This window comes from Pezoporus flaviventris, unplaced genomic scaffold (genome assembly GCF_033815535.1).
Source record: "Pezoporus flaviventris isolate CSIRO_AGI_PZ_B2104156 unplaced genomic scaffold, CSIRO_AGI_Pfla_v1 ptg000070l, whole genome shotgun sequence".
Lineage (NCBI taxonomy): Eukaryota > Metazoa > Chordata > Aves > Psittaciformes > Psittacidae > Pezoporus > Pezoporus flaviventris.
Window position 1 is genome coordinate 1,983,260 of NW_026892618.1, and position 22,378 is coordinate 2,005,637.

At 39.0% G+C, this 22,378-nt stretch overlaps 1 protein-coding gene across 6 annotated transcripts; it reads right to left on the minus strand.

The window, feature by feature from the left end:
- Positions 1 to 146: 146 nt before the first annotated feature.
- Positions 147 to 21,843, minus strand: LOC133278875 (patatin-like phospholipase domain-containing protein 2). Of its 6 annotated transcripts, none has more exons than XR_009746715.1 (10): positions 21,477 to 21,836; positions 15,988 to 16,220; positions 15,175 to 15,240; positions 12,089 to 12,298; positions 10,364 to 10,424; positions 8,049 to 8,264; positions 6,974 to 7,106; positions 5,635 to 5,751; positions 1,508 to 2,469; positions 147 to 1,213 (listed from the first exon to the last, which is right to left on the minus strand). XR_009746715.1 is itself a non-coding variant. In XM_061472065.1 (10 exons), exons 1-9 carry the CDS (start codon positions 21,661 to 21,663, stop codon positions 3,161 to 3,163), a joined length of 1,329 nt encoding a protein of 442 aa, XP_061328049.1. In that variant the 5' UTR covers positions 21,664 to 21,843; the 3' UTR covers positions 2,341 to 2,469; positions 3,146 to 3,160. The 6 variants fall into 6 exon arrangements, 4 of the variants coding, with proteins under 4 accessions (XP_061328047.1, XP_061328049.1, XP_061328048.1 ...); XR_009746714.1 differs by having other exon boundaries at positions 147 to 1,217; XM_061472065.1 differs by lacking the exon at positions 147 to 1,213 and adding an exon at positions 3,146 to 3,266 and having other exon boundaries at positions 2,341 to 2,469; positions 21,477 to 21,843.
- Positions 21,844 to 22,378: the final 535 nt, after the last annotated feature.

Below are 22,378 nucleotides of genomic sequence, written 5' to 3' on the forward strand. Positions count from 1 at the left end.
AGGTGGGTCTGAGAGGCGACACGACATGAACTGACGCGGCAGCAAGTGCTGTAGCAGCGCAGTAACCTAAGTCACTGCTCTAAACGATCTCAGAACACTTCAGTGAAATAAACGCACCTGTAGGCAGGAAAGCTCAGAGAACACGGTAATAGAAGAGATTGTCCTTTTATTTTAGAAAAAGGAGACAAAATTGGAGCTGTACGCAGCAGGACAAGTGGTTACAGTTGATTTAAATGTAGGTAATAGAACTCTTCCAACACACAAAAGAATGAAAACTCGGCATTCCTGCCTGAATTCTAACACATACTGGTAAACCCAACATTTTGCAGAACATTATAAAATTAAATTATAGAAAGTTTTAAAGTTACAAATGAAGACAATATAAAATAGAACTTGTAGTTAGAGTAATATTTCAAACTTTTCTTGCAAATTTCTGAAAAGACAGATAAACGCACACAGAAGAAATTAACAAAAGAGCTGAAGTAAAAATACCACCCTTCTGTGGTAGGGAAACAGACAGCTTGACACTTTCTCCCCTCTCCCCCACCATTCTAAAATCAATCACGATGATGCAAAATTTAGCACTTCCAAGCTTAAGGAAATCACAACTCGGAAACTGCTTAAAGGCTGGTCCAACTAAAAAATGCTACATTTTGCTATTTGACAGAGTTCTGGATCCCAAAGCTCAGAACTCCAGAGTTCCCTCTCCTGAGTGTCTCAACATCGTTGCCACTTCTTGTACAAGCTACTTCCAGCAAGCAGCTATAGTCTCTTCCCTGGGCTGCACCCAGCTTGCACGCAGTTCACGTTCTTCAATGAGAAGGTTCCGAATGTCACAAGCCTACCCCCAAACACTTACACAAACTCCATTTTAAACCCATTGTTGATTCTTTCTACTTGAAAAAAACTGTCCATGGTAACAAAACATGAAGAGAGTGGTTCATCTTGGACTTCTCCTGATGTATTCATGCACTAATGTGTCTTCTTTATTAAAATCATGCAGAACCTTTGTAGTGCAAAGTGTGTAAAATGCTCATCAACTAAATACAGATCTGGCTGACTTTCAGCCCATTATCTGACACCTTTGCACAGCTCCCTGGATACTAATACTCCCACCAAGTCTTACACATTTGCTTCCTCTAACAACTGGTCTTGGAAAACTTTCACTGGGCTATCATACCTCACTGAGACAGCAGGGACACTTTTTTTCTTCCTTCCTTTAGCAAGAGGAAAGTGGAAGAAGGGAAGGGAAGAAAAAAAACAACAAACCATAAGTCAATGGGGGCGTGGGAGAAGAGGAATAAATTGGGAATGATTGGGCAGCAATTAAGAGATGAGAACTAAACATCATTCCCCATTTGCTATAAGGTGATTAACATCTTCTGTGAAGTTTAACACCCTTCTCAGATTACTGTTTACTACTAATCAGTCACTATTTTACCTACTTTTCAATACTTAGTCAAGTATTAAGTTCTTATATTCAAAAAAAAAATCACTGAAACTATACCTATTTACACTTCAGGGGAATGCATCCCATTTCCTATGTCTTTTTCCCTTGAAGTATTTGAAGAGGGAAAGAGCCACAGAGGAGTAGTAATGTGAACTACAGAATACATACAGTAACCTAGAATATTACTGTTCCTACAGTACCTCATGCAGACAATTTTTTCAGTAAACACAACAGTATGTTTAAACATAAGGCAAATGGACACTGGAGGCCACTAAAAAGCTCCTTTGTGTATTTCCCTTTATGTAGTAAAAGTCAAATTTTATTTAAGTGCTATAAAATTAATCCTAACACATACTATTGTTAAGAATTATATTTTTAAAAAGGTTTTGTTATCCTTGCCTGTGTGTCTAAATCTGTTTACAGAATTTCCATTTTTATTCTGAAAGTAGATTTTAAAATAACTTATTTCCAGAGAAACACTGTTTACTACATGTTTTCTACAGTTGATTGAGCTGGTGCTTTGACAGAACTGTAGTCTGTTTCTTAGTATAGCAGCCACTGTTTTTATAATCCTTACAACAATAGGATTCTCAAGACAGATTTGTCAGGAAGCTGTAAACAAATTTTACAAGACTTACTGGCAATAATCAAAGTGATCTTTAGTTCTTTAGGAAATAAATTTCTCTGCCAAATTGGAATTTTGGAAACTCTGGAAGCTACTTCCAAATTAATACTCTGGAGCAGTTTGGAAACTTGACTCTGAGGAAGAGTCAAAATCTATTTCCAACCCAGACTCATCAGGATTTGGGGGAAAACCAGGATAGGAGTTTATTTCTGAATGCTCCTGTACGTTAACAGAAGCATTTTTCATAACTGAGTGCATGAAGCTTGAAGATTCCCAGAGCCAGGTTTCAAGGTCCGCAGAAGAGCGAGGCATTTTAAGGTGGCAGTATGAAGAACGAAATTCCATAGTAGATGGAACAGTTTGACATTTTCTTAGGGATGTGTATTTGTCTTTCCTGTTTAAAAAAAAAATAAAATAAAAATTAGTGTTTCAGTTACTATTTTTATTATTGTTCAGATGTCTTACAGGGAATCTTCGTATAAGGAAGAAGGCTAGAGGAAAATGGTTAATTTTAAATGCAATTTAATGCGTTAGGGTATGGGACAACAGGAAAAGGATCTTGAAACCATCATAGGCGGAACTCTATGTGTTGTCCTCAGAAGTAAGAACAAAATACTTACATTCGAAGCCACACTGTTCTGATGAGCTCAGAAGGGTAGACCCAGTTTGTGCATTAGTCCTATCTCCCCCCCCCCCCCCCCCCAGCTACCCACTTGGAATATTTGCTGATTTACCAATCACAGCACTAACTGAAAATTAACAAGAATAGTCTCAACATTTACAAGTTGAGAAGCAAATACAGTTGTTCAGCTTCTCAAGTGCCATCTCTGCATTCAACTTTACAATTAGCCAATTATCACCCACCTGGATCAGAAATTTTCTACGCTGTACACCAGCACCTGAATCACCAAGTAATTTTTTTTCAATTTGAAAACAAGAAACTGAAGTTGTCACCAAGAAAAAAACAATTTTTTTTTTAAACTTTCCTGTAACAACCTGCAATGCCCCCTCTCATGCACCCCCCCCTTCTCCCCAACTTGCAACACACACTTCAACACCAGTTTCCATACCTGAGTTTAGGTGCACTAGAAGATACCATCCACCAGGTTTAGTTTCCTAAAAGGATTTTCAAACCATAAACACCTCAAATTTTCATGAGATTTAAGTCTGATTCCAAAACAGAAGCTAGAGCTGATGACATAAGGGGAAAAGCTTGAAAAAAAAGTTGTGTAGAGGTTACTTTCTTCAAAAGCAGCAGTAAGTTCTTGGTGGATGCTGAAAGTATAAGTCCACAAAGAGCCCACCTGTAGAATACAGTGTAGGATTCTACAAACAGAGTCTTGGGACCTCTCTATCCGAAGAGAAAAATCTAGTAAAGAAGGCTTAGAAAACTTTGAAGTTTGAGAGTGTAAACAGTTTAGTGGCAGCTGATCCCCTCTGAAGATACCATAAAAGCACACAGGAAGAGCAACGACCACCAAGTTCTGTTTAAGCCCAAGAGCTTCTCTTTCCACAAGAGAAACAATGTTCCTGGTTCATCATGACTCAATGACCAAATGACCCCTCTTGGAGGTTAGATATAGCACAGTCTTGTGATGCTATGCCTTCTAAATGCCTGTTTCAGATGTAGAGCCTCACAGTTGGTAAGACTGGAGTATGAGCAACATCAAGAAGCTGTTCAATAAAGGTAAAAGCAGGAAGATGACTATACACATATTTCTTGTGGAAAGAAAGCAGAACTATCATTGAGAAAGAAAAAAGTAGACACTGGATTACATGTGATATCAAATAAATGAAGAGGTGACAGTCAGATGATAGCAAATGTATGTATCAAGGATTACATTTTTGCTCAGAGAGTTGGCCTCAAAAGTCAACTAGTGTTATACACGCAAAGGCTTTAATGGATTTCAGAAAGGGAGAAGAGAGGCTATTTGTACACAGCAATTAAATGCTCCTGAATTCTGGATAAAACTGAATATTATAAAAAGAAACCTAATATGAAAGCCAGCATCTAATACTTCCAAAGGGGGAAGGAACCCAAGCTTCATCCTCATTCAGTTTTCCATTAAGCCAGAGCCTTTAACAGTAAGTTTGACTACTCTGTACTTCTAAGGGATGAAGCTTATCAATTGGATCTTTCAGAATGCCCATCCAGAACCTGGCAAAGCTTTTTATAAGGAAGTAGGATCAAGCAGTTCTCAGACATAACAATCCTGCACTTCTAATGATTCACTGTATAGCATTGCCAGGGGTAGAAAGAGCATCTTTGATCTTCCTCCTTATCTTTGTTACTAAAAGCAGGAAAACAAAAGCTCAAGAACTCCTGGCTCAAATAAAAATGTATTTTTCATTGTAATTTAAGAACGTGCTGGATGTAAAACATGGCAATGCTTTAACTGAAATAACTGCTGCATTTATGAGTCTACAGTGCTACAGCTATCTCTTGGAAGCTTTTATGAAGAATTTAAGAATTATGTTCAATAGCTTCTCAGGCTAATTTCTCTTCCCCTTCTACCTCCTTCCTAGCAACTGCAGGCGTTGAGACAATCATAAGAAAAATTACAGTAAAGCAGGATTTACAGAGTAGCTCATATCTTTCTCAGACCAAATCTTAGGAGACTTCATATTTATAAGCATTTGGACCTCAAAGAGAGTTTACGTTTCTCTACTTGCTATACAGAGCACTGCTCTGACACAGCTGTGTAATTGTGTTCCAGCAACAAGTCCATTTATAGCAGGAAAATCTAAGCTGAGTATCTGACATTCAATGTGTGAAAGTCTGCGGAGCTCCTTAGGGAAATGCTACACTCCCCATGAAAAAGCAAAACCGTAATGATATTCTTAGATTCATACTGAAGTGAGTTGTCACTGATTCCTCCATTCACATAGTGCTACAAAACTTTACAGAAGTAAAAAGTCTAAAAGGCTTAATCTCAGACCAGAATAGCAAGAGAAGCATAATGAACCCACTTACAACTAGTTTCAAGTGGAAGTTCCTCTCCCACAGAAATAGAGGTTCCTAAAAGTTTTCCACGTGTCTTATTTTAATTCTTCCCAACTATCTTACAAGACTGTCCTTCGTATTAATCTACTTTTTAACTTACAATCTTTCCTGTCCAGACTCCTAAGAACGTAGTCTTTCTCCCTATGGTTTCCAGTTCCTACACGCTACAGCTGATTTAGAACATCTTGGGCCACCTTTTCTTCTTCTTTTCTTTCTGATTGCTCCAGGTACTGTGGAGCAGAAGAAACAAGGTCTCTGTTCTCAGTCCAATGCCTGCTCTATAACCCATCTCCATCCCCAAAACCCATAAGCCTACCAATAGGCAAGCAGTTCTTCATCTACAGCATGTAGCAGTCATTCATCAGTTATAAACAAGAAGCACCAGAAAAATATACTTCAGAAACAATGCTAAGGATGAGAAGCAGAGAGAACTGTTCTGTATTACCTTTGAGAAAATTATTAAACCCTGTTTTAAGAGAGAAACTTGTTGAAGCTTTAATAAGAGAAAGCAGTTATAAAAATGCATCATTTGCATGCAGCAGCACTCCACTTTACCTGGATATACAGAACAGCTTGCTTTTAGCCTGGGAATAAACTGTAGCAGCAATCTGACAAAGCTGTTCTTGCATCCATCGAATATCAGCAGGCATGTCAGGAAACCAGTTTACTAATCTACAATCAAAACCAAGCTGTTATATAAGCAGTAGATCTAACTCACGCTGTATTTTTACATACAACCCCACAGCTTTTATTTCCCCAAGCTAACCCCCCACCAAGGTCTCCAGGTCCTCCCAACCTCCCGTTAATTCCCACCTAGTCCAATCTTCTCTACAAGCTAAAAGGGGCAGCACAGACCATTAATCTCTGATCTGCTGAGTGGCTGAGCAGTATATGTGCATTCCACACCCTGTGACCAACATTTAGGAAGCCTGCAAAATACTCCTCTCTCTGAGACCTCTTTCTCCTCAGTGGGAATTTTTTTGTCAGTTTAAAGTTAGATGGATGAGGAAGGAAGAACAAAAAAACAATAGAAGAACAAACAGAAGGCAGAAACAGAACTATGTCACAAATGTATTTTTTTCCATAAGGAAAAAAGGTATCAACTGAAGTCACTTACACCAGAGAGGAAAAAAGGAAAAAACCCACATAAAAACTCTGTCGAAACTTGCTTCCTCCCATCCACCACAAAATGGCACAGAAATGGTACATTAACATAAAAAAAAAAAAAACCTACAAAAAAAACAAACAAACAAAAAAAACACACAAAAAAAAAAACAAAACAAAAGAAACAACTGGAATTCTACGTGGCTCCATTTACAGAGCATTTGATTTTTTTTAGCATTTTCTAAAGACAATAATGACATCTACTGCTCAAGGACTGGAATTCCCTTTAGCAAGCACAAAGCTTGGGATTCATGGTGCACTCATTTACTGTAATTTCTCATTTATGAGTATCAAAAGACATAACATTGTCTGTTTTCAAGAGCACAACTTTCAGTCAACCTAAACAAATCTGATAAGAAAATTTATATTGTGAGTAAACACTGAATTTCATTCCTGACTTTAGAAAGAAGCTGAAGCACATGAACTATCTGGATAGAGTTCAAACACCACTGCAGAATATACTAACAATAATAAAATTGTGCTTCTGAAAATACAAATAAGGGTGCTTCTTTTGAACAATTACAATACAGCTACTAATAATAAGAGCAATTTGTTTATTTGTCTAGCCTTAGACTATACAGACTTTCAGAGGATGCATCATGTAGGTAGAAGTAAGAGCCTTTGGACAGTTGCCACTTGGAATTTTAGAGTACCAGAATGCCTATAACACTGAATAAACTTTCAATGAGTAAATTTCCAAAAGTATAATAATTCTAAAATGGTTCCTTACCGTAAAGCAACGGAGTAAGCCGACTCCACTGGTAGTGTATATGGTAGCATCAGATAGGATATCACTCGCATAGGGAAAAGCTTAGAGAACTGAGCGTAGAATCCATTCTGTTCTTTACAAGCTTCCTGCAGTGCTTAATAATAATTATTTTTGAAAAAGATGTTAGACTATTTGAAAAGAGTTTAAATAATTCAAAGTTTGGCAATCTTCAGTCAAAATTATAAAGTGTTATTGAATAGGGCTCAGACAGAAAATGGAAGAATTAATCTCCTTAAACCTTCCCTATGCTATTTAAAAATATGAAAAACACAGACTCATACCACAGGGATAAAAGGCATTACCCAGAACTTTTAAACAGTAAGTCTAAGAATTAATCTATAATAAGAGGATGTAAAAGGATGTGAAGTTCACCTCTCCAAAAATACTTATGTGTTTTAGTTAGCATTCCTGTCTTTTTAGAGACTCAGTAACTCTAAGGACTTTGCTTAAATCCCAGAGTTGTGCATATTCCAGTTGTTACACACAGTTGTAAGAATTTCACTCCAAATTTTATTCTCCTGGGCCACTATGCTGACAAGTTTCAGATCTTGTAAATACCAATCAGCATCCACAAAAAAAATGCAAGTGAAAGTTATAGATTAAAGAAATATCAGATGTGGTTTCAATCTATTAACAGCTTATTAAAAAGACAGGAAAAACAGATAATTGGAAATCTACAGAAGTCTGTTTTAAAAATGAGATGGGGACAACTAGCATTTGGATTTGATGTTCAACTTTGGTGTGAAATATACACTTACAAAAATACTGTGCACATACAAAGTTTATTCAAAACCAAATGAGAATTCAATTCACAACTCTGCAGTGCTGAAAGCAGCTCCTTCCTCCTGCTTCAATCTAAATCAAAATGTACATGTTCACATTTAATAACTTTTTTTTTTTGATTGAGCTAGTCTAATATCACAGACAATTACAAGATTAAATTAAAGCATCTTAGGAAAATTGTAAGAGAAAGCAGGGGAAAAAATAAATCAAAATTTGCCATTTATAGTTGCAGGAAACACTCTCAAGCATGCACCTTTACGAAGTCTAGGAGGTAGACTTTCAAATATGCTCTTCTCCAAAGGCCAAGGATTTTGCTTCAGCTGGTCACTGAGTGCTTCCATTTTCAGAGTTTCTACTCTATTATTTTCTGTCAGTACTTTTTTCTTTGTATGGTCAATGTGTTGCGCAGCCTCATGAGGACTTCTTTTCGTGAAGGACAAGTGGATATAAATTGAGTCATTCAGAATACCTGAAAGAGTCAAGGGCTTCCACTTAGGCTTCATCTGCAGGTCTTCAGAGTACCTGTACAGTACCTGAAGTCTGCGTATCTGTACAAAGGCCTACCCCAAGGGAACATAATCTACCCAACATCAAATACACTTGCTGTTATAATCCCGCAAATGTTTGATCACACTGATGCATATTCTTTTGTACGTTTAGGTCTTACTTTCAAACAGGTTCTAAAGAAACGAGAAAGTGAACAATTAACTGTAACAGCACTGGAAATATACAGTCATTTACGAAGTTGTTTTCCAGCAAGAAAACAAATAATTCAAAATGAGAGGAGGAAAACTGATTTAATATTTATTGGAAAGAACACACCTAAAACACATTAGACGTTTGGGAAATTTGACGTGGCAGATATCACGCGAGTACTTCAAGGCATTGCTAAAACAGGGTGGAGAAGGAAACTGAGTAGGATACAAGATATATCCAAAGTACAGATCTAAATCAACACTGGTTGCCTTACAAAACTGATGCCAGTTAGGAAATAGAACTGGTAATTTCCTTAGAAACAAGCACTAGATAATGAGCACAAATGAAAAACACAGAAGGGTATTTATCTTTGGTTTCCAGAAAGTCATTATGAAGTTCTTTAGACTCAAAGGCTACCAAATTTTATTGGGATGCATGCCTACATACAACAGAATCTGTATCCTACTTAAAACTATCCCTAAAAAGCAAATGTCAAAAGAATATACAAAGAATTTAGGGAAAAAATAAAAAAGTTATCTGAAATGCTACAGATTAGGGGGAAAATTAACTTCTACTGTTGAAATAACAAGAAAAGAGATGTATAATGAATGAGTTTGAAAAGGTTATGGTTATCACTGAGTAAGCCTGAAGCAAGACAAACCTGCAGCAGAATAAGAACAAAGGTGATCACAGGATCAGTAGTGTGAAAAGGAAGACAGTAGTGCAATACACAGAGGAATGGGGGACAAGACAGCTCCTCCTCCAAGGAGGAGCTGCAAGGAATCTCAATTGTTAGTGTCGCATGGAAACATATGCGCAGGAAACTTATGGGTGCAGTACAGCAACAAAACCCATCTTAGCACAGACAAACACAAATTATATGCTCTTTGTATAGCTTGTGCTTTGAATCACCTAGTAAAAGGTATAAAACAGGACACTCTCATTAATATTTAATATTATTACTTGAAAATCAAACTCTTAAGCAGAACTGTGACATTCCTTAAGAAAATTACTCCAAGAAACTTGAATATAATATTTAATATTTAGTTATAACAGAGCATAAGCAGTGAGCACATCAATCTGACTGCATTACAGTACTGTAGCTGATACTACCTGCAATAGTGCAAACATCATACTTACATTTTCGTTCCTCGAAACTGATCTAGTACCCATTTGCTTCTCCAGCCAGACTACAGGGATTAGGCGTATTTAACACACGGTTAACTTCGTGCCAATATCAAGTTACCGTCTTTAACTTGTTTGTCTCAAAGTGTGCAGACCATTAACAAATTAATATAAAATATGTTACTAGAATTCTAAGAGTGGAACATAGCAACCTTCAAGTCTTCTTCCCAGACTTATCTGTGTCCCAACAACTGTCGCATTACAAGTGGTCTTCTTCTAAAGTCTTTCATGATACAAATAAGAATTTGTCTGTGATTGAGTTTATATTGTTATCCAGTTCTAGACTGGCTAGGCTTTACCTAGAAATTCACTTGGCTGATAGCAGACAGGAGGTATTACAACAATACAGGTTTCACAGGAGTGGGAAACAATAGCTTATTCCTATCCTTCATGACTAACACAGAAAAAAAATGATGACTTCCCTAGAATTGGAAATCTTTGGTAATTTCACTTAACAATATCTTAATATTCACTGCACACAAATTCAATTTCTGTGCATCAGCACAGCTTACCTCAAGTGAATAGCTGTGACAACTCTGTGATTTCTACAAGAAATAACCATGATCCCTTCGAAAACCTCAGAGCTAGCCCATTCTTAGCTACATAAACCCCTCCCACCCTTTTATTTTTATTTGTAAGCTCAGGTTAAGACCACATCATCAGTAATAATCCACAAGTGTAACATACCAGTCTCTTTCAAGAATTTAAGAGCATCTGAATATCCTTGCTCACAGATCTCTCCTAGTACCTGCAAGCATAGGGTAAATGAATCAGACAAATAAAAGGAGAGGCAACTTAAGATCAACAGTCTGCAGAATGAAAAGCCACTTCCATTCACCCTCCATTCTTTTAAGAAATATTACGTGAACAATTGCTGTAATTCAACAGATCCCGGTTAATATATCTATGCATATTGTAGTAATGCATACAGGATCATGCATACATGAACTTATTTTTCAGCTATTACAGACACACTGAATTGTTCACCTAAAAGGATAGCATTCAGACAATTTGCAAGATTTCCTCTCCTTCTGTTTCATTGACTAGCTTTTCAGCAGATGCAAGCAACAGTGAAACAGGGTGGCTTGGAGTATGCCAATGCCCCTGCTTCCCACTTTCCAAAACTATGGAAAGTCAGCTCTGCAATTCTCATGCTCAAACTCCACATGAAAACATCTTTCACAAGATGCAACATCAGCTCACCTACACAGTACTCCTAGACAGAAGAAAATAAACATAAAAAGAGAATTAAAACCTACACAAGTTGAATTTAATACTTTTCTCCAAGTGGTCAAAAGCCCTCAATTAAAATAAACCCAAACATCTGTAGCAGTCAGGAACATTAATTCTCCTCTGCAGTATATCCCAATCCAATTCACAAGGTCTGCTTTCTTCATTTTCAGCTTCCACAACAGCAATTAACAAGCATTTCCCTCATCAGATCTCCAATTAACAGCGCTTAGCCAAGTTTAATGGCAACTTGCCTGTGTGAAGTACTGATTGAGAACTTCACAAAGCCACAAAGCTTTAGAACTTCTAAGTTCTGGAGCGCCTGGTTAGCAGGTAAACATGAAAGGACCACAAACTAACAGGTACTAATTTACCAACGTTGATACCATGATTGAATCACGTGCTGAAAGCCAATAGCAGGACATGCATTTGCAGTCTAAGTGTCCTGGGTTCAGCAGTAGCAGTCATTTTTCTCTTTCTTGGTAGCTGGTGCAGTGCAGTGTTTTGACTTTCGGCTCGGGAACAGAGCTGATAACAAGGATGTTTTGGTTTGGCCAAGGACTTTGTGAGCCTCATGCTCTGCCAGGGAGGAAGGGAAGCCGGGAGGAAGCAGAGACAGGACACCTGACCCAAACTGACCAAAGAGGTATTCCATACCACAGCACGTCATGCCCAGGATGTAACTGGGAGCTAGCCGGAAGGGCTGGGAGACTGCAGGGTTGGAGGAGGTATCGGTCGGAGCTTGGTCAGGCTGGGGGGGGGGGGGGGGCGAGTTATCAGTCGGCTGGTGCTGAGGTGTTGTATTCTCTTCCCTTGTTATTTCCTTTATCATTATTATTATTGGTGGCAGCAGTAGTGATCTGTGTTATACCTTAGTTACTAAACTGTTCTTATCTCAACCTGGGGGAGTTGCATTCTTTTCGATTCTCCTCTCCGTCCCTCCAGGAGTAGGGGGAGGGAAAGAAGGTGGGGAGTGAGTGAATGAGTTGCCTGACTGGGTTTAAACCACGACACCAAGTGAGACTAAAAATAAGGAGAATGGATAAAAAAAATAGGAACAAGAAATGTCACCAAAAAAGTTTATATGACTAAATGAAATGCTAAGAATACTGCTGCTTTCTGCAAAAGCAAGGCTTTTATGTGGAAAGATGCTTTAGTGATGACATGAAGGCAGTGACTTACCTTAGGTTCTGGTGGAAAGAGCGCTTGTGTTAAACGATAAAGGTTCCCCAAACTGAACTGAATGCTGGTGTTGGTCACATTCATTTCATGGAAGTTGGCAGAATTCCCCTTTGGACAGATATCACACTCCCCAGCGAAAGGCGAAACTGTGATGGTATTCTTTGATTCATATTGAGGTAAGTTGTCACTGATTCCTCCATCCACATAGCGCTACAAAAATTAACAGAAATAAGAAGTCTCAAAGGCTGAAAATTTCTAACTAGCATATTTCCCATGCAAGAATTAAATAGTATTTAAGACTGCAACAGTGAGTAACCTGCCTCTAATGCCAATTATAACACATTGCTACCTATAGTTCCAAAGATAGCCCCAGAATACTCTATTTGGGATATTTCTGCATGTTTAAGAAAGAGGAAGTCCATTTCAAAGATCATAATCCTATACAACATGCAGAGAAAAAAATAGTGGAAGTGTCTCCTTTTCCTCACATGAGAGCAGCACCAACTGAAGAGCTAACGGGGCAGTACTTCAGAAAAAATACAAGTAAAATAATAGCTCTACCTTTCAAAGATAAAGTTCTGTGATGCTAAACCATTCAGTCAGAATAAGAGTAACTTACTCTCAGCAATTAGAATTTGATATAAAAGCATATTTGGACATAAAGAAACTACATGTAAAAGGCAGACAATGCTTCAGAAACCTTGCCAACATTCATGGATCTCTATTCTGCTTTGAGTGCAAGTTTAGAAACTGTTCCAGATTATGCTTTTGTCTCCTTCATGCTGGACTGCCCACTTCTGTAGTGTCAGTGCCTCACCATCTCAGATATTTTAAGATCAAAGAACTGAAGAGTTCTGTATCAGGGCAACTATCTATAGTGCAGCAGCTGCTGTGGCTGAAAACATCTCCATTCACTCACAACATCCATGTTTCCAGTGGGGTCAAACAAGTCAGAGCTAGTTTGGTCTGACAGTGGCAAAAGAGCACAAGCTTTGCTGGTTTAGTGGCTGCATTCCCCTCTTTCCTAACCAGGCAACAGACATGACCCATAGGTCCTTGTAAAATGTAAATATTTACAGACTAGGTGATTTGAGCAGGAGCAACCTGGATAATCAGTTTTATCTACCTTGAAACTCACTCCCCCACCATTCTGAGAAACAAATCAGGAATTAGGAAGATGACAGCTAAGAGCAATTTATCCAAAATACTCTTGTAGAGCAGCCCATTCCTACCTGGCAGGTTTCCTGAACACTCTAGATCCACCAGGAAGCTGAAACTGACAAACTTCCTATAGATGTGTAATGCAATCAGTAAAGTACATATGCAATCACCAAGTCCTTAGTGGAAGTTCCAAGTACAACACAACAGGTTTGTCAAAGGAGGAGCCACAGCACACAGCCTTCTCATGAAATTATTAAAAGCTGTAAGTATACAACTGAGTCACTGCTCTACAGAGGTAAATGGCTTTAATTACTTGGAGTATCTGCCTATCTCTTCCCCCTAGTAATTTTGTAATCTAAAAACCACTGCTGTATTTGAAAGGGTTAAAAAAAAAAACACCCAAAACAAAACCCACCACACCCAAAAGCTTCACAACTGGTAGTTACATATACCTATTGAGAGTTATCCTTCTATCTTTTTGTTTTGGAGTATACATGCCTGAAGCACCAAGCCAGTAAACAGCAAGATATACAAAGTTTACACACTTGACATTTTACTGTGTTTAAACACTACAGGAATCAGGGCAAACATATTCCACTGTGGTGTTTTTATGAAGTTACATCCAAAATGCCTCCTAAATATTAAAATCAGATCAAAACTGCAAATATCAAAAGGAAAAAATGATCTCTTCCTTCCCCCAAAATAGGACCAAATAAAGCATCACTTGTATGTTTTTGTACTCTGAACTAAGCTTTTTAAAATAACATTGTTGTCTGGTGACAAGAACTGAATAGCCAGATTAGCCTGGATCCACCTAAACCTTGGATTGAGTCCAACGTCCTGTTTTCATAACACCTTTAATCTGGAAGAGTTTAAGGAGACATACAAGGTTTAAAAGTACAGATAAAGAAAAATCCCTATACAGCTCTAATCACTTTTGCTTAAATTTCAGCATGAAGAAGAAAATACATTTATGTCTATCCTTGACCTTTCAGAACTTCCAAATTGCCTTGAGAACAGTTTTTAATCAACCACTCTTGAAGATGTTGTGAATTTTCTTTCCATATTCTTCCACTTCCTTGCATAAGAAACACCAAAGTTGGAAGAAAAGCAAATGCAAGTTAATACAACACCGTAACACATGTATGTCTGCTTCCAGACTTGTTAATCTGAACTCCTGCAACAAACTACACTAACTTTTCTGCAGTTGTTGCCCCTTTAATGTGGGATTTTAGAAACCCCAGTATAGCCATGAAGTATTAAGAGGTTTTGTAACCAACAGTTCCTGTAATGTAATAGAACAAACATGCTGACACTTCACCTTTATAAAGCAACCTTTTTTACACTAAATACAAATGACAGAGACATGAAAAGTTCTGTTTATATCTAACTGAACTTTAATCCTGTTTTAAAGGCAGATGTACCTCCAGCAAGAACACAAAGATACACAATAAACTATCTGTCATGGTCTAACCACTATCCCAGCCAAAATCAGGACACTGCCTTACAAGATTTTATTTTTTTTAAACGAACACACAAGTATAAGTGATCCTTCCTATAAATCTGTGCAGGTGAATAAGCACCACTTCCTTCAATAAGTATTTACCCTTACGTTAAATATTTGCTGCCTTAGAATACCCTCTTTTAATTACTGCATCAGAAAGCAACAGATTGATGGGGGCAGGAAGGGACAGCATGGTGTCTGTGTGTTTTGCAGAGTGGAGAAGAAATAAACATAACAAATCATCCACATATTTAGTGTTTCCTTGCTTTTTTTGAAAAGTTGTAACACACACCTACAGCACTAGAAGCTATGATGAAGGTATTTATTTTACAGTAGGATAACAAAAACCCCCATATACATTGTCTCTTAATATTTTTAAAATAGCTAGAACTATTTTTAAATATTAACAATAGAGACTTACCACACCTCTAAATGATGGTGGAATTAGGCCACAATAAATAGGGACAAAGGAACTACAGATTAAAGCCTGTAGGAAAATGAGACCATATGAATTAAACAGTAACTGCTCTATTATTGAAATTATAATTTATCTTTCTCTCTTTAGATGTTTAGCAAAAACAGTTGAGCAAGCATCAAAAAAATCCCCAGCAAGTACATCTGAATAAAAAAAAGTGGGGGAGAGAGGAAAGGCTATTATCAAGCATTATTTTAAACAGGGTAAGGGTATTCCAACATTTCTTTTTTAGAATGTAATCACACTCCATCTAAAAAAAAATGCCCAGACTCACTAAAAGACCATTTCTGGAGATGCTAATCAGGAAGGCAAGTTTGTGACCTATCACTCAAGCTATACATTATGTGAGTAATCAAAGTAACTGACTAGGGACATAATTATCAACATCCAGGAATCATATTAAGCTAGCTTTGTAACTGATAATAAGAATGTTAAAGTCCCATTTTTGATTGCTTTTTTGATTGCTGCTTTTGTAAGAATTACCTTAAAAAAAAAATCTAATTCGTGAAGAATGTATTTTCATTAGATACACTGAACTTCAAAGACATTTATTCTTTCGATGAATGATCCCTTGTACTTACTCCAACAGTTTGCAGATACACTGGCTAGGAAAACTAGTAAATTAATACAGTGTAATGAAACTTGAATTCACCTTTAATACACTGCAAAGTCACAATATCCTAAACTGCTTAAAATGGAAATCCAATGGATGATGTTAAAATTACAAAAAATTTTAAAAGTTGGCAAAAATAAACATACCTGGACAACTTCTTCTTTAGAGTTAAAATTAGATATCAATGCATTTTTACCATCTGATACTCTGGTCAGTGAAATACACAGTCTGCCTGATGACAACTGGTGGGTGTTTTCTGGAAGATTTCTCATCAGTCCATCTCTTATTATCTTTATCACATTAAAGGATGGATGAAGAGGACCAAGATTTCGCTTTCTAGCTTCTTTGGCTAATGCCAAGACATCTGCACAAGCTTGAGCTGAAAAAAAAATAAAATGCATTTGTTTAAGAACAGGAAGTATGTCAAAGAAAAAAAAAATACAAAAAGCCAAACCCCACATTTCCAGTAACAAAGCAAATCAAGAGCTTTAACTTTTCCCTCTGACTGCTAGCATGAAAATTCAAGAACTTTTTGACAGCAAAAATAACTGTCCCCTCTTTCTAACAGAGTTTAAGAGGTTTTGGAAGAACAGAGTTACTTGAGACTTTTAAACAGAACTCCTGGTAAAGACCCAGCCACTAAGTTACTTAAAAGTAATAGATATGTAGACTATAGGTATAAAATACCCATATAAAGTGTTTCCATTAGGAATTATTCAAGAAACACATTCTGTAAGAAAAAACAAAGATGACTGATCTTCTGTACGCATGCATGCACAGAAATATTCCATATACAACATCCATAAAAACCTGGAGTGTATGAGGCACAGATTTAAGGTCCACAGTATGTCTGCTGAAGAAGCAGAGCACAGGGGTTTGTCACAGCTAGTAACACTTGTTGAACTTTAACCAAACTTAAGGTTTCAGAGTAGCATTTATCTTCACTGAAATACAAACACAATAAAGGGAACATTAAAGACGGATTTATGGTAAGGAACATCAGGAGGAAAGATTTTAAAGCAGTAAGGTAAGGAATGTGGATGATATCTGTAACACCTCGCACACGGGTCTCCACCTAAACAGGTGCATTCTTACCAATATGTAAAAGACAAAATTTTTTTTTTTCTCCAATTAAATCAGCATTTGGGAACTAAACAAAACCCATACAGAAGACATGATTGTTCCTGAAGGACACTAAAATCATTTTAACAACCACACACCTAGTCATAGCAAGAACAGCAGTTCATCCACCTGCAATGTTTTGTTTGAATTTTTAATGCTGCTTCTCCAGGGCATACTTTTAGGAAATTCCCTGATAAGGTTGTCAACTTGGTAAAGGAAAGGGGGTGGAGAGGAAGGTCAAAGTAACAGGTTATTAACCTGCCTGATATGCTGCAAGGTCATCTAAAAATATTTTCAGAACTTGCATCATTTTAACTTACACAGACTCCTTCTAGAATGGAGAGGATTCAACTTATCAAGTTGAATGTGAGCACTGCACTGGAAATAATCCTGCTTAAGCCTTGGAGTTTGGATTAATTAAAAAAAAAGTAATAAAATAATAGTATCCTTTTACAATGTCATCCCCTCCACCTGAAATAGCAACACATAAACCTTTGGCACTCTTAACCAGCAAACCAAGAGTCTGCGTTCAAAAGAGTATCTCAAAAAAGTCTGAGGTACCAGGCACGTTCCATTTTTACCACTACAATCTTTTTTCATTTCACCCTTGCCTTGGGCCATGAATCCACTGATACCAGTAGCCTGACCCCACCTCTCACACCTGAAGACAGCAAACAACTTCGACACAGCTCACTGTTCACAGTCAAATACATGCTCATGTTAGTAAAACACATTTTACATGCAACTGAAACAATGGCACAAGTCACATTCTGGCAAGTAAAGAAGGTATGTCCAAAACCAGCCATATAGACAGTTTTATCAGTTCTAATTTTCATGCACTCAGATACAAATTATCACCTCCTTTTTTACTGTTTTTTTTTTAATAGATTAATTTAGCAATGTTAAATCTTCTAGGCACAAAAAAAAAACCCCAACAACAAAAACCAGACTAAGAGCAGTGGGTGCATGGACACATGAGCAAATACACACGCTCTCACTTCTCCAACAGGTCTTGATCCTGTTTTTCTCACTAGCATCCTGTCATATTGAAGCTCAAGCTTAAGTTTAAAGCATGGTAACATCTTCACTCATTTTCACTGCAGGCCTGTTTTCACTGAAAACCAAAGTAAACCAATACCCTCTACTAGCCTTTTCTTGTGATTATTTACCTCTCATTGTAAAAAATATCAGGAAGTATCAGCTCATTTTACATAGGCAGAAAAACTTATGATCTTTAACAGTTTAAATCTGAACTCTCATCTCAATTTCCTTTCAGAAAATTACCCATCGCTGAAAATTTCAAAAGCTGATCATTATTGCTTTAAGTCTGTTGAATTATTCCAACTTATTTTCCTTCTCACTTCCTTCCTCAACAGACTAATAGTTACCTCTTAGGCTGCTGTATTACAAAATGGGATCTTCTCAGAAAGGGACAGAGGGCTAAAGCTCACAGACTGGGATTTTAGGTTTTGGAACACTAGAGTGCTGAAGAAATTAATGCTTCTATTAAATGTGAACTGTTTCTTGTTGTCTTTCTACAGTTCTATTCTCAATGGTTAACTAATTGTTGGTTTGTTTCCCACAGAGGAAAACCTGACATCATATTTAGAGCCCCTCCCAAACCTGCTCTCTTTAGCGCCCCGCTAGAATGGATGGCCGCATTACCACAGAAATACCAGATCTCCAGGACCTCCATAGGGAAGATCCAACAAAGGAGTGCACCTTAACAGTTTCAGTTTAGAATAGCCTAGAATGTACTTCATCCTCAAAAGAACAGCTATCTCTAAGCTCCTCCCTCTACCTTCCACCAAATTCAGTAAAGAGTACTTCTTCCTCAGTCTGGAAAAGCACACTTCTCCGTGCCACTGAATGGCTATGTTTACATTTACTCAAACTTTAAATTCTACAGACTCTCAGTTTGTCTATCCAACAGGTAACATGCAACACAAAGATGAAAGATGCATGTCAATTTTAATCAAAAGCCCTGTTCATCTATACACATTCATGCTCAGATTGCATCAGCAAGTGTGCTAACTCAGGGCTGAATTCAATCAAGTCTTGAACACCTCCAAGGATGGAGATGCCACAGCCTCTAAGGGCACCTGTTCCAGCATTTTACCACTCTTATGGTGATTTTCTTTTCCTTATACCTAATCAGAATTTGCCATGCTCCCGTTTGTGCCTGCTGCCTCTTCCATCACCCATCTCAGAGAAGAGTCTGGCTCTGTCTTTCCACAGTGAAATGCAACTGTGAAAATACACCCCAAACTATTCTATGATTCTATGACTTACAACAACTGCAAAATAAATACTGCATGTTAAAGTGCATCAATGTAAGGGAGGCATACAATACGAACTAATTAAATAAATTATTACAACATGGTGTTTCTTTAGAGCCTATTTACAGTCCTCTGATTTCACACAAACTTTAAAAAAAGAGAAAAAAAGCTAAAAAGATAGACAATAAACATGGGAATATTTTCTTAGTTTGATGAATTTACATGGATTCACAGATTTCAGATATTCTATTAAAGAAAAGCAAAAAATCTCAATTGGCATATGAGAAGGGAAAGACAGGAATAATCTGAAATCTGCAAGCCTCAGGTACTAAAATGCTAAAAAATTTAAAAGCTGTTAATAATACATGCTTTTAGGTAAATAATTTACATTATTTGTGCTTAAGAACACTTCAAATATTTAAAGCGGCTTCCTTCTTAAATCATTTACAATGACAACTTAAAATTGGGTATGTTCAAAAAATAGTTATTGTGGCTAAATAAGATTTGTTTTAATAGGTGGTGTTCGGCTCATAACAACTCAATTGCATTATGCTAGTACATTACAGCAAGTAAACTAAAAAGTTCAAGTAGCACAAGTTTATTGCTAAAGCTTTGACAAAATTAATCACATGCAGTGGAGATCAGTGGCTAAGCAGCAGGGACAAGTGTGTCACAGCATTATCCTCTCACATGTACCAACAAGTTCTGTTTGGTTTAGTCAGTGAATTTTTCCCTCAGAAATATAAAAGCAAAACCCAAACCCTCCCCAAATTCAAAGCAAGTACTCATTGTTTTCCTTCTCCTTCTGTAAATAAAATTAAATGTGTCTTTACAAAATCTTCTAGTTCTAAATCTGTTAAGGGTACTATTACCAAAACTGGTCAGTGTTAAGTAACGAACTAGGCAAGCTTTTAGTCAATGGATTTCTTTGGTTGAAAAGGAAAACCATTTTCAGATTTCATCTACTTCATAACTGCATTTCAGTCACCATTCTGAACACGTAGATATTTTACTTGGATCAAGCTTTAACGTCTATCATGTCTGATTCACCAGATAAATGTACATTTAGGTTCTCACGAACCCTACATGGGTAAAAGCAAGGTATACTTTTCCTACTGCTAGAAAATAAGCGCTTATCACAAGGACTGTGCTTAGCTGCAAACTAACATCTTTTATCCTGTATAAATTCAAAACCAGATCAACTCTATTACTTAAACCACAATTACAATCAGTTATTTTAACCAATCCACTGTTTCTAATCATATACCAAAGTGAGCTATGCAATACACACTGCGCATGGATTAAAAAGGAAAAGCGTGTTAAAGCCAACCTAAGCCCTGACCTTATCTATCTTAGCCTTACCCCAAGAAAGGCGAAGCTTTAAGAAGCAGCAAGTTAAAGCTAACTGAAACTTCATATGCAAAAGTGACTACAGAACAGATGCATTATTTCCCAATAAAGTGCAAGTATTTTGTTTCAAACTGATGGTAGGGTTAGTCCATTTGCTTTGACAGTTGCTAGGATCCAGCTACTTCCTAACAGCTTTTAATTCCTCCACTTCACACTAAGGTAAGAGCAGTTGTCATCAACCCTGGCATGTGCAACTCCAGCCACAACTTGTTCAAAGCCAAGAGGCACAGGCACTCCTTAGAGAGACACACATCTGTCCTGATACCCGGGGTAGTAAACTCAACCATTTGACTATGCAAGTGTTGAAATCAGCTGAGGCACTGTCAAGATCATTTATTAAGCCCGGGAGGTTGCAAAATATCCACCCGCGGTGCAGACACGCAAACTTTACCACCTGCCTCTTCTCCTGCCCTCAAGGAAACTCATGATTTATGAGTATTTTATACAGAGGTAAGAGATTGAGACGTAAGGGAACGGATCAAAACAGACAGCCCAGCACCTACAGGGACAGATAACCGGTTCAGATTTAATGTTTCAGGTTCCTCTCTGGAGACAGAAAACAAGAAAGCTAGAAGAAGAGAGGAATTGGAAAGGACCTGGAAAAGAAATGGAGGGAAGCCCCGCCGACCCCGCGGCCGTCCCTGATAGCCCTTAGCACCAGTGGCAACGGACCGAGGCGCTCCCGGGGCCGTGCCATAGCAGCCCCCCGCCGCCGGCCCGGCCTGACCCACCTGCCGGCTCAAGCAGCCCACCGCGTCCTCCTCACCCCATTTCCCTCCGCTCCCGCCCCCCAGCCCGCGGTGCAGCCGGACACCGCCGCTGACCCATAGAGCCGCCTCCGACGAGCACAGCGCCGGCTAGCGCGCCGGCGGAGGCGCCGTAGATGCGCCGGGCGTCGCGGATGACGTGCGGCGCGCGCTCCTGCAGGCAGGTGGCGGCGCCGATGTGGTAGACACCCAGGAAGCCGCAGCCGGCGAACGAGACGCTCCAGCCGCCCTCGCGGTCCAACATCGTCACCGGCGGGAGAGGAGCGGCGGGCGCGCAGCTAACACGAACGGATTTCCGCAGCACCGGCCACTGCCGAGCGACTGCGGCACCACCGACGGAGCCGTCCCTCCGCCTTACGCGGCGGCCGCACCCAGCGCCGGCGGCCGGCGCAGCAACCAATCGTGCACTCCCGTTCGCCCCGCGCCCAGTGGCCCAAGATGCCCCAGCTAATCCAAGAGCAGATGCAGACGAAGCTCCGCCTCCCCCCGCTCCTTCCCCGGTCAGAGCGGCCGTGGCCCCCGCCTCCCTCCTCAGCCGCACACCTTCTTCGTTCCCCTCAGTCACCCGTCCCCCCCAGTCTCCTCAGCCGCCTCAGCTTCCCTCCTACCCGTCAGTAGTCTCACTGCTCTCAGCCGCTTCGCCCAGGGCGGTCCCGCGGGCTCACAGACCCTCCGAGCTACAGCTTGTCCCCGCTCCAGAACGAATCGGTCCTGCAGAGCTTGTCCCGCACCCCCTACCCACAGCCGTAGGCCGCTAAACAGGGCCCAAGCTGGGTTAGGTAATAAGAGTCTGGCAGCCGGGTTGTAACACTGAAACGCACCCGTTAGTCTTGAGATAAGAAAGAGCTGGCTCTGCCGGTTCCGTTCACGGAGAGGCAGAGAGACACGGCCCAGCTCCCACAGTCCTTGCCGGCAGCGGGAGGTGTGGGGTTTAGCACCTCGCCTGATCATCGGAAGGC

Coding starts and splice junctions, on each gene's coding strand:
- LOC133278875 (XM_061472063.1), bottom strand. CDS start 21,663: ATGTTGGACCGCGAGGGCGGCTGGAGCGTCTCGTTCGCCGGCTGCGGC. Junction 15,241..15,987: donor CTAAAGAAGAAGTTGTCCAG/GTATGTTTATTT, acceptor ATTTTCCTACAG/GCTTTAATCTGTAGTTCCTT. Junction 7,107..8,048: donor ACCTCCTAGACTTCGTAAAG/GTGCATGCTTGA, acceptor ATTATTATTAAG/CACTGCAGGAAGCTTGTAAA.